Raw genomic sequence first — 10,648 nt, forward strand, 5'->3', positions numbered from 1 at the left:
CCCCATCGGGCCACCCACGATTTCCCCCACCCAATGGGAGTCCAAAAGTTATGAACATGGGTGGCCGCTTCAAAACCACTCCAAATGGGCAAACACACCTGGTTACGTTGGGAACCTCACACCCAATATAACAACACAAAACGATCTTTATCCCTCTCTTCCCAGAATTTTCGGTTATGTCGTCGAGACCCCGATTCCAGGCCGATCGCGGATTCGCTTTGGTCAAGATGGACACGCACGAGAATGCTGCCATGGCCATCTGTCAACTTAGCGGCTACAATGTCAACGGTCGTCCATTAAAGTGTAGCGTGAGTGATACATCCCCCCTCCCCCCCCTTGGGTGCTAATAATATCATACATGTATAAAAGGACCACGTTTTTGACTCTATTTTCTTATAAAAATCATAGTGGGGAAAGGACCGCCCACCAACCGGGCAATTTGAAGGGTATTCTCCTCAACAGAGTGGCACCCCGACTTTCAACTCCAGCACCTCGCCCTATTTCCCGCAATACAGCGGTCCGAGCGGTCCTATGACTCCCCAAGGTAGGTAGTTAGTGCCCCCCCCAAAACAGCTTCCCACCTCTTACACCCAAAGCATAGGATTTTTGTACTGACTAACTTCTCCCAATTAGGCGGTGCAGGACCTAGCCCTGGCGGTCGCGGCTGGGATCAGCAAGGAGCTACAAACTTTGGTGGAGGCCCTGGGATGCCCGCCGCAGGAGGCTACGGTCAGCAACTTCCAGGCGGCGCGGCCGGATACGGCCGCGGACAGTCCACTCAAGCGTCAGGCTGGGCTCAACCGAATAGTGGAAGCTTTGGGAATGGGTTTGGAGGGTACCAACCTTAAGGCAAAAAGGACACTGAACAACAAACATCGAAATTCCTCCGTTTTAATTTTTATTTTAGTTCTTTTGTGCGCGCAATGCAACTGCTAGGATGGCATGACACACTCGGTTAATTTTCTTTTTTAACCCACGTCCATTCCTTGCAAAACAGCAAATATAATAAAAATACCCCCGCCGCGCAAGCTCGACATATTATTAAGATTGATTGTTTTGAATTGTTTGTGAGGAAGGTATTCAATTTTGTTGTTTCCCATTCCGATTATATCTCTTTTTCTTCCCTGGTTTGCCTTAACGTCTTTCAAGCCACCCGATTCTTTCATCGCTCTGTTGCTTTTTATCTTTTCCTCATTTATCATCCTACCGCGTTTGGTTTTCCCCTTCCTTTCCCGCCTCTGCTTCTTATCCCGCCTTACTATTGTCCTTTTTTCCCTCTTACTGCAATTTGCTTTATTCTAACGCCATTCGATTGACCTGTCTCGTGTTTGTCTGCTCTTCCGAAAAAAAAAAAAATTTGTTGTCATTGAGTTATCGAAAGTATTATGGGTCTCGTCATTCCGCGCTGTTTTCTAGGTTTCTTTTCTAATTTCCCTCTTTATATCTATATCGAAGTTGTTTTCTTCGTCCTTTGTTTCTCCCATTATCGCCCAATCCGCTGTTTTCTTTTTTCTTTAGCGGTTGGTTGGGCCTTTTTTCTCTCTCTGAAATGAAAAATTCTCTTCTATTATTATTAGTCTTTTCTACTCTTTTTCCGGTGTAACTTTGCTGTTTTCCTACGTGTTCGTGTTCGTGTTCTCTCTCTCTTTTTTTTTTTTTTTAATCCCTCCTACAAATCAAGCAAAACAGAATACCCCCCTTTTTGTCTTTCTCCTTCTGCCGTCTCAAAACAGCTCACATCTTGAATACTTGTTGGATTTTCATATTTATTTCCGAGCTCACGATTGTCGATGTCTTGCTTCGATCCGTTATTATTACTATGATTTCAACTTCCATTTTGCGAAATTTATTTTTCCCAAAAAAATTTCTGGCTCAGTCTCTCTCTTTTCTTCTTACACTCGCCTTCACTTTGTATGTTTTTAATGAACCTGCCAAATCTGACGTTGTTAAATTGACATTTTTCTATCATTTTGGCTCTTTGTCGCTTTGATAATAGTTATGATAATGATTATGATTATGATTACGATGATGATGATTACGATATTCATTTTTATATAACTGTACATCATGCAATGATTGTGCTGTTAGTACACATGCTTCTGTTTCTCTTTTGTCTATTCTCTTCTCTTTTTCCTCATTCTTTTTTTTAATTGCTATATATTCTCCTTGCATTCACCACGTTGTTCAAGTCTTTAATTTTCAACCGCCGCCACACACAGAATGAAAGGGATCTCGTGTTTATTTTTATTTTTTTATTTTTTATTTTTTATATTTTTCCTCCTCAACAATCATTAAAAATTAGTTAATAATACTCTCTTATTAATTCTTCTGTTAGATAGTTATGTTGCTTTGTTATTATTTTGTGAGTAATGACTTCGATTGTACTCCGTACAGAGAGTAGTTTTAGTTAAAGCTGGCTGCAATATGTCAATAAATAACCGCCAATGATAACTAAGTTACTAGCCTAGCGCGGGCGGCGTGCGGAGAGAGAAGAGAGCTTTGAGCATCATCATCGACCTTCATCACCACCACCACCACCCTTTTTTTTTCAAAAAAAGAAAAAAAAACAAATACTTTCATTCCCTCTCTATCTCTGTATAAATAAATTTCATTTCTCTTATTTTAATTCTCTATCTACCGTCTCTATTCAACCAGTTAATAAGTTAATTCCCCAATTACCTCGACGAATCCATCGGAAGACATCCCGACATCGCATACCCCCGGGGATATCACCAACGGTTCTCACTCCGCCATATATATACTACTATAGATATAACCTACCTAACCTACGTAAACGAGTATACGCCTGATACCATATCCTACAGCGTGGGAACCGGATCCCGCCCCACCCAAGAAAAAAAAACCAAAACCCCCCGATGGAAAATGTAACACCACCACGACCACCACATCCTCCACCATCACAACCACAACCACCTCATCCCGCCCCAGCAAGCCCGAAAGAACCCAGACACCCACCCACATCTCCAAGACGCACCCGCGCATCAACTAGTCCCGGCCCACGCCCAGTCACTACCACCACCACCACACCCAGCGGCGGGAGTCCCAGCGGACATAAACGCACCATATCCAGGTCGCTCTTTTCGCGCCTCTCGTTGGCGCGCGGTGTGAACCCCGGTAGTGGTAGTGGTAGTCTTAGCAGTCCTGAGAGCCCTAGTAGTAGCGGAATCGGAACCGGCACGGATACCGATGCAGAAGAAGTGTATGCGCAACATGGGCAGGATATTGACAGAGGAGACAGGGCAATAGGGGGAATAGCGGCGGCCGCCAAGGGCGTTGGTATTATTACTGGTGGAAATGCAATGGCCAGTGCGCTGCAGCAGCGGCAGCAGCAGCAGCAGCGCAAGACGCGGAGGCGGAAGGGGTCGTTGAGGAAGACGGCGTTGTTGGGGACGGGGCCATTGAGGTCTGATGGGAGGAGGGAGAGGGAGAGGGGGGTTAGTTCTTCGCTGGCTTCTTCGCCGCTTTCGTCTCCTTCAGGGGTTACGAAGGAGGGGGTCGTGGATACATATGCGGAGCGGAAGGGTGGGTTGGACAGTGATCATACGGGTGGTAATACTACGCCTGATAAAAATGATAATGATACTACAAATGGTGCCGGCGATGGAGGGGGATTACTGCGCTTTCCGCCGTTACCTCCTTCCTCCCCAGACGGGGATGGGGAGGAAGTCTTGACACCGCGACGGGGAAGTCATAACCAACTAACCACGCTGCCTCCGTCTCTGTCTGCGGCGCCGAACCATCCTCCAGCCCCTTCTCATCCTCCGCCGCCGATTCCGCCGCCGCCGCCATCTCGGACCTGGGTTACCCAGAGATCTTCTCCTTCAAACACCCCGCAGCAGCAGCAGCAGCACCACCACCGCCAAGAGCAGTCATCCCAGGAACAGGAACAGCTGCAATCAAATAACCCTACCCATCCTGACAACGACAACCGCAACGACGAACCCGAACTCCTCTCCTTTCCCTCCAACCCCCGTCAAACACAAACTTCAACCCCGCTTACCCGCCTTGCCAGCAACGCCAGCACCACCACCACAACGTCCACCATCTCCATAACATCAACAACCAGCAGCAGCAGCAGCGGCGGTAAGAGCAACAACAACAACAGCAACAGCAACAGCAATGGTAGCGGTCTCGGCCCAGGTACAGACACACGACACACCACCACCACTACTACCTCGCGCCGCGTCCTCCCTTTCACAATCTCCAACCCCTTTTCAAGCTCCGACTCCTACTTCCCCCCCGTTTCCCAAACAGCCACAAACATGCCCTTCACCGGCCTCCGCTCCATCTCCCACCGCGTAAAATCCCCCCTATCATTATCAGGCGCCGAGCCAGCTGCCATCGAAACCCCCGCCGCACCCCCATCCACAACAACCACAGCATCCCCCTCCGTATCCGGCGTCTCAGGGGTATCGGTATCCGATGACTTCCCTAACGCCACCGCCGCAGGCGCCAACACCACCGCTACCACCTCTCCTACCGCCGCAGCCGCAGCCGCAGCCGTAGCCGCCGCCGCCGCCGCCAGTAGCTCCGCCCTCGAAGAAGCCTGGGACTACGCTGAGACGGAGTGGTGGGGGTGGATAATCCTCCTGGTAACCTGGCTGGTCTTCGTGGTGGGCATGGGCAGCTGTCTGGGGGTGTGGAGCTGGGCGTGGGATGTGGGAGAGACGCCGTACGCGCCACCGGAGCTGGAGGATGATCCGACGCTGCCGATTGTGGGGTATTATCCTGCGCTTATTATCTGCACGGCAGTGATGGCGTGGGTGTGGGTTGTTGTGGCGTGGGTGGGGATGAAGTATTTTCGGCATGCGAATATTTCGGGGGAGGATACTTAGTGGTTACTTGTATTTCTTGCTTTTTTCCCTTCTAGATATATTGTTTTGTTTCATCGGTGTTGAGGTGGGGGTTTATGGGTTTTGTATGATATGTTTTGTTTATATTATTCAAAGGGCTTGGGTATATAAACCCGTTACATGTTACCACGGCATGTGGGAACTTCATGTCTACATACCGTTACTTTGGGGGCGTTTGCCTTTTAACTTCCTTCGAAGAAATATATAACTCTAACTAACAAGGGGGTATATTGAATCGCGTATCCCGGAATGCTATTCTAAAAAAGATTAACTGACTCTGGCTGACTGCCTGTTGTTTTTGGGCCGAAAAGGGGGATAAAAATGAGGGTTTGGAGGTTGGATGATAATCAATAACAAAACCATAAAGATAAGGCGTAACGTAGCGTAACCAAAAAAAGGGGAAAAACTAACTCCTCGCCGCTACCATATATTTATCCTTGTTGATCCATCCTATCAATATCAATTCCTTTCACCTGTGGCACCCACCACCCTCTTGATAGACGCCGATTTCTTTTTTTATCCCAAATCAACATAATGAAACCCTGATTGTTTAACAGGCCATCAAATCCTGACACCGACCAGGAAAAAAAAAAAAAAAAAAAAAAAAAAAAAACCTGTCGTTAAAATGGGTTTTCCCCCTTCCCCCGGGGAAACCATCCAAGGCCAAAAAAACCTACGCAAAAAGAGTCCCCAATGTATCTATCCAACAGCAGGAACCATAAGAGAGCGAAAAATCACACCCGAAGCTGCACACGTCGTATCTCCCGCTCCAATTCATCTAGCCCTGGTCCGCCATTGTTACCCTGCTTCTTCACCCGGGGGGCTAAACCGGGGGTATCAGCAGCCGTGAACGGTTCTGAGATGGATGGCGGATTGTTGTTGTTGTTGTTGGTGGTGGTGGTGGTGGTGGAGTCATTCGTGTTAGTATTATCTAGGGAGACGGTGGTGCCGGGGGCTTTGCTGACGAGGCCCTTGGAGACGGCGAAGCCGGCAGAGCGGTCGTGGTTTGGGTCGTCGTCGTAGAACTCGTCGATGATGGGGTGGATGAGGACGGTTTGTTTGTGGATTGTGAGCATGGAGTTGGTGGGGACGGTTACCCAGTTATCTAGATGGGATTTTAGCAACACACGTACGGATTTTTTTTTGATTTTTTTTTTTTTTTTGGGGGGGGGGGGAAGAGATTGTAGCGTAAAAAGGCATAAAAGAAGAAAATACAAAAGGGGAGTGAGAGAGAGACTAAAAAACCACTCACGTCTTTCAAACGTCAACGGCTCACTGGCCACCAGCACAATATCCGCCCCCTTGTCATGCCTCTCCATCTTAAAATGCCCCTTCGTCTTCCCCTCTTTCCACTTCGTCCCGGACGAAAAATACAAACTCGCAGCCTCATCCGTCTTACTACTCACATACCGCGTGCATACAACCGTGTGCCCATCCGTGACCGCAAAGTTCAGCAAACTCCTCGTCTCCAAACCCGTAACCCCATAACCAGCCGGGATCGCTGCAATCAGCTCGTTGATCCTACTGATCGTCTTGCCCATGATCTCTCGCAGCAGCGCATGGCCAAAGCCACCCTCCGGCGCCGAGCTAGGATCAACCCCGCCCTCCCGCTCCATCAGATCCAGAAACAGCGCAAACGCCCACTCGCTATCCGTCCCACCCTTGACGCCTAGATACCACTTGTCCGCCAGCGAGTCGGCCAGGTGGCGCTTGATATACTTCCAGCCGCCCAGGTTGCCATTGTGCATCCACATGAGCGTGTTGTGTTGGAAAGGGTGGCAGTTGTTGTCGGCCAGGGCGCCCTCGGTGGTGGCGCGGACGTGGGCGAAAATGAGAGAGGAAGTTGTTTTGGAGGCGAGGCGTTCGAGGTTCTCGCAGTTCCAGGCGGGGAGGGTAGAGGTGAAGATGCATGGGTCTGGGCCTAGGGATAGTGCGGTGTAGAAGCCCACGCCGAAACCGTCACCGTTTACCGGGCGGCGGGTGTCCTGCGAGAGTGGTTAGTTGGCTTGCTGGCTGGGGGCCCATTTTGACTTCTTTTCAATCGCCGTCGGGCGTTATGGAGTGAACTCACTAGTCTGAGGCGAGAGTCATAGGATTGAGTTAAGATGGAGTGGCTTGGTTCTGTTATGAGTTTGCTCAGCAGGATATCATGTCTCCCCTTGTATACCTGTGATAGGAGCGGGTGATGTTAGTTTCATATATAAGCAAATGTGGATAGTGTTAAGAAGCATATTGTATAGCTATCTACACAGCTACCTAAGGCTGTAGATAAGCGGGTATCGTATTCAGATCAACAGGGGCATATCATCGACATACTAGAAACCGACACATCACGGCAGCTCGCTGCGAGCAAAACCACTGGCACTGGCGGCCACGGGTGGTTTTGTAGGTATAGTGTAAGAATGATTTTGCGTACAGATATAAACTGTATAAGAATATGATATGCCCGGAGGGGGATGGTGTAGGTAGGTAGGTATGTTATGGAAAGGTGTTGGGTGTTAGAGCTTCGAGATGTGAAGCTAAGACGATAGCTCAGAGAAGCTTTGGAGGCAAATAGAAGATAGCTAGACTGGTAGCTAAGGAAAGAGAAAGGGTATCACAACAAGTAACAATAAAGAAAGCAGGAATTTAACACATAAGAGTATATTCTAGTTCTATTTATCCGATGAACCTGTTCTTTATAAGATATATAAATATTTAGTTACAACAACTAAGTTCTTCTGTTCGGGGGATGAGCCAATCCACGTGATTGATGTCGTGATATCACATGACAGTTTCAAATTCCATCTGTCATGGTGTTTGTTGGCGGTTCCGGGTTGATCAGCCCTTCTACCAGCAGTGCGCTGGTGGTGACTGAGCTCTTTTGCCCCAGTAGCCTACAACTCAAGAGAAGATGGAGTGACGGAAGACAAGTGGGAGGAAGGGCTGGTTTTATATGCCTTCAGCCCCCCCCCGATCTACGCTAGTGGTAACTTACCCCCTTGAGACATATTTGGAGCGATCGTGAGAGACCGTTATGGGATTTTAATGAGATAGGAACTGGTTCAGAGATTACTTGAGGATGTATAGAGCCAGCCCGGGCCAGGTGAGATAGAAACGGTGCCTACAATACAGAACGTCCTCTACGCTTCCCGTTGATGTGCGGCTAGAAATTCGATTTACAAAGAACACAATTCATGAGATTCAGCGTTATTCCAGCCGCTTTGTCATTAGATACAGTTATTGAGAGAGAAATATGGGAAAGAAATATGAAAAAGAACAAATTCATCTCATGTCACCGCATGCTTGGATACTCGACGAACAGTCTCCACGATCTTGAGTCCACGAACTTGTGAACACCTTGTTTGCAAACAAACCACACGCCCGAGGATTTCACAACTTGCTCGTTCAATCATTCTACAAATAAGGCTGAGATGCAAGTACGTGCTTCTGCGGTCATGGGGTCGACACTGTATCCTAATTGTACATGGTCTCGAGAGGCCCCATGCGATTGAATGCGCGGGCGAATTCCTCATTCGATGCCACGGCCTGCTCCAGATGGTTGTAAGACACACGCTCTCCACGGACAGTGGCGAGTGCATGGGTGATCATAGCCAGGTTTTTGATCTGAAGATGAATACTCCGTATCTTCGATTGGTGTTGAAGAATCTGATGACTGCTTGGCTTGACAAAGAACATCCATGAAAAGTTCTTGCAGCTGTTCCATTGTAACGGGCTGCGGAGGGTTTGTGTGGTTAGGGCTACCTGGAGGTATTTGGGGGCGAAGAGGTGAAGGGGGAGGAGCTTTGGTGCTGTTAGACATTGTGGGTTTGGGCATTGTGATTGATAAAGATATAGTGACAAATGTGTTGGAATAAGGAAATAGTTTTGCTCGGTTTTCTTGATTGCCTCAGGATTTTGGGGGGAATCATGCCTTCTTATAAGCCATTCTGTCAACACTTCAAGCATCTATTCTTTCACTGTCTTCTCCTGCTTGGACCACATGGATACCCCAACTTGCTCTGGATAGGTATGAGCATTAATAAAGAGAGACATGCAGCTTTGGTAAGATATGGCATGCAAACATAGCTATTGCATTGCATTTTGACTTGTGCTATTGTGGCGGACATATTACTTGCGAAAACAGAATTTTCCCAGCCCCCCTGAAAATTAGTAGCAAAACACCACCAAAAAATCAAAATATCCGCATTTCTCTAGAATCATTCAATATCATCCAATACACGTCTTTTTCAATCAAATATCATCCAAATACGCGTCTTTCTTACCTTTATCATCAAATCCACATATATCAATCAACCCTTTTTTCAATATGCCTCGCAACGCCCGCTGTCCTGCTGCTTTGCAAGCCTGTACAAAGACTCCTATCCTGCGCCTCAGTCTCCCCAAACTACCTGTTCCAGAAGTTCTGGATAATGGAGAGGATCCGGTCAATGATGAGATAGAGGAGCAGATGGATGAGAAGGATATAGAGACTCAGTCTGAGGATTCTTGATATCCGCGAATCCCTACACCTGAGTCTGACATCTCATACAGATTGTATGAACGGGTGATTATCAATGAGATAAAGAATAAGAGAGATGACAAAATGATTAATGAGTAGAAAGAAGAAGAAGAATCAGAAGAATGAATCTATAATTTCTACAATCAATTCTTCTATACAGATCTCTCAAATGTCAGTGATTATATTCTCTTCTTCAGCTCTGGCAGCTTCAACTTCATTCAATATGGCATTCTCAAGTGAGATAATCAATGTGATGATGATGAAATATATGATGAAAGGAATAGAAGAACTGAATTCACAATCTCATTATCATCCACATTCAGATCTGCTGTTGAATCTTCCATCAAATCCACCGTTGAATCTTTCATCGAATACACTGTTGAAATCTTCCATCGAATCCGCCGTTGAATCTTCCATCAAATCCGCCGTTGAATCTTCCATCGAATACACTGTTGAAATCTTCCATCGAATCCGCCGTTGAATCTTCCATCAAATCCGCCGTTGAATCTTCCATTGAATACACTGTTGAAATCTTCCATCAAATACACTGTTGAAATATTCCATCGAATCCACCGTTGAATCTTCCATCAAATACACTGTTGAAATCTTCCATCGAATCCGCCGTTGAAATCTTCCATCGAATCCGCCGTTGAATCTTCCATCAAATCCGCCGTTGAATCTTCCATCGAATACACTGTTGAAATCTTCCATCGAATCCACCGTTGAATCTTCCATCGAATACACTGTTGAAATCTTCCATCGAATCCACCGTTGAATCTTCCATCAAATACACTGTTGAAATCTTCCATCGAATCCACCGTTGAATCTTCCATCGAATACACTGTTGAAATCTTCCATCGAATCCACCGTTGAATCTTCCATCGAATACACTGTTGAAATCTTCCATCGAATCCGCCGTTGAATCTTCCATCGAATACACTGTTGAAATCTTCCATCGAATCCGCCGTTGAATCTTCCATCGAATCCGCCGTTGAAATCTTCCATCGAATCCGCCATTGAATCTTCCATCGAATCCGCTGTTCCATCTCCAATTCAAAGCAGTTCAATACCTCAATTTGATGAATACTTCAATTGATTGACAAGGGAACAGTTGCTTCATATGAATATTGACAAGAGTATATTTCAAATTATAAGAGATGAGTTAAAAAGTCCATTATAACAGACAAAATTGCAGAAATTCAAATCATCTTTATTCACTATTTATAGTGATGAGAACAGATCTCATACTGCTTTCACTTCTAAATTTATATTA

General features: G+C 46.6%; 6 protein-coding genes across 7 annotated transcripts; 3 read left to right on the forward strand and 3 right to left on the reverse strand.

The window, feature by feature from the left end:
* Window positions 1-176: 176 nt before the first annotated feature.
* On the forward strand, window positions 177-848 carry BDCG_05405 (nuclear and cytoplasmic polyadenylated RNA-binding protein pub1; the record flags this gene model as incomplete). The annotated part of the gene is made up of 3 exons (XM_045421085.1): window positions 177-308; window positions 409-544; window positions 634-848. The coding sequence occupies 3 exons, from the start codon at window positions 177-179 to the stop codon at window positions 846-848; spliced, it is 483 nt and encodes a 160-aa protein (XP_045277043.1).
* A 1,495-nt stretch (window positions 849-2,343) lies between these two features.
* Window positions 2,344-6,565, forward strand: BDCG_05406. Of its 2 annotated transcripts, XM_045421087.1 has the most exons (2): window positions 2,344-5,794; window positions 5,862-6,101. In XM_045421087.1, exon 1 carries the CDS (start codon window positions 2,877-2,879, stop codon window positions 4,854-4,856), a length of 1,980 nt encoding a protein of 659 aa, XP_045281253.1. In that variant the 5' UTR covers window positions 2,344-2,876; the 3' UTR covers window positions 4,857-5,794; window positions 5,862-6,101. The 2 variants fall into 2 exon arrangements, with proteins under 2 accessions (XP_045281253.1, XP_045277044.1); XM_045421086.1 differs by having other exon boundaries at window positions 2,344-6,565.
* BDCG_05407 (glutamine amidotransferase) lies at window positions 4,804-7,747 on the reverse strand. The gene is made up of 4 exons (XM_045421088.1): window positions 7,191-7,747; window positions 6,946-7,041; window positions 6,127-6,859; window positions 4,804-5,979 (listed from the first exon to the last, which is right to left on the reverse strand). The coding sequence occupies exons 1-4, from the start codon at window positions 7,203-7,205 to the stop codon at window positions 5,609-5,611; spliced, it is 1,215 nt and encodes a 404-aa protein (XP_045277045.1). The 5' UTR covers window positions 7,206-7,747; the 3' UTR covers window positions 4,804-5,608.
* A 638-nt stretch (window positions 7,748-8,385) lies between these two features.
* On the reverse strand, window positions 8,386-8,691 carry BDCG_17119 (uncharacterized protein; the record flags this gene model as incomplete). Its single annotated transcript, XM_045426276.1, has 1 exon — window positions 8,386-8,691. One exon carries the CDS (start codon window positions 8,689-8,691, stop codon window positions 8,386-8,388), a length of 306 nt encoding a protein of 101 aa, XP_045281254.1.
* A 272-nt stretch (window positions 8,692-8,963) lies between these two features.
* BDCG_17120 (uncharacterized protein) lies at window positions 8,964-9,780 on the forward strand. Its single transcript, XM_045426277.1, has 2 exons — window positions 8,964-9,546; window positions 9,699-9,780. The coding sequence occupies exon 1, from the start codon at window positions 9,184-9,186 to the stop codon at window positions 9,364-9,366; it is 183 nt and encodes a 60-aa protein (XP_045281255.1). The 5' UTR covers window positions 8,964-9,183; the 3' UTR covers window positions 9,367-9,546; window positions 9,699-9,780.
* Window positions 9,115-10,435, reverse strand: BDCG_17121 (uncharacterized protein). The gene is made up of 2 exons (XM_045426278.1): window positions 9,971-10,435; window positions 9,115-9,897 (listed from the first exon to the last, which is right to left on the reverse strand). The coding sequence occupies exons 1-2, from the start codon at window positions 10,419-10,421 to the stop codon at window positions 9,740-9,742; spliced, it is 609 nt and encodes a 202-aa protein (XP_045281256.1). The 5' UTR covers window positions 10,422-10,435; the 3' UTR covers window positions 9,115-9,739.
* Between the last annotated feature and the right edge of the window lie 213 nt (window positions 10,436-10,648).

This window comes from Blastomyces dermatitidis, assembly GCF_000003525.1.
Source record: "Blastomyces dermatitidis ER-3 genomic scaffold supercont1.5, whole genome shotgun sequence".
Taxonomy (NCBI): Eukaryota; Fungi; Ascomycota; class Eurotiomycetes; order Onygenales; family Ajellomycetaceae; genus Blastomyces; species Blastomyces dermatitidis.

What these genes read in the sequence shown, in the direction of transcription:
- BDCG_05407 (XM_045421088.1), bottom strand. An exon ending in ATGACTCTCGCCTCAGACTA is followed by an intron (nt 6,860 to 6,945) that starts GTGAGTTCACTC and finishes CCACTCTCGCAG; the next exon opens with GACACCCGCCGCCCGGTAAA. An exon ending in GCCGTTGACGTTTGAAAGAC is followed by an intron (nt 5,980 to 6,126) that starts GTGAGTGGTTTT and finishes AATCCCATCTAG; the next exon opens with ATAACTGGGTAACCGTCCCC.
- BDCG_17121 (XM_045426278.1), bottom strand. Translation starts at nt 10,421, where the DNA reads ATGGAACAGCGGATTCGATGGAAGATTCAATGGCGGATTCGATGGAAG. An exon ending in CGATGGAAGATTTCAACAGT is followed by an intron (nt 9,898 to 9,970) that starts GTATTTGATGGA and finishes AGATTTCAACAG; the next exon opens with TGTATTCAATGGAAGATTCA.
- BDCG_05406 (XM_045421086.1), top strand. Translation starts at nt 2,877, where the DNA reads ATGGAAAATGTAACACCACCACGACCACCACATCCTCCACCATCACAA.
- BDCG_17120 (XM_045426277.1), top strand. Translation starts at nt 9,184, where the DNA reads ATGCCTCGCAACGCCCGCTGTCCTGCTGCTTTGCAAGCCTGTACAAAG.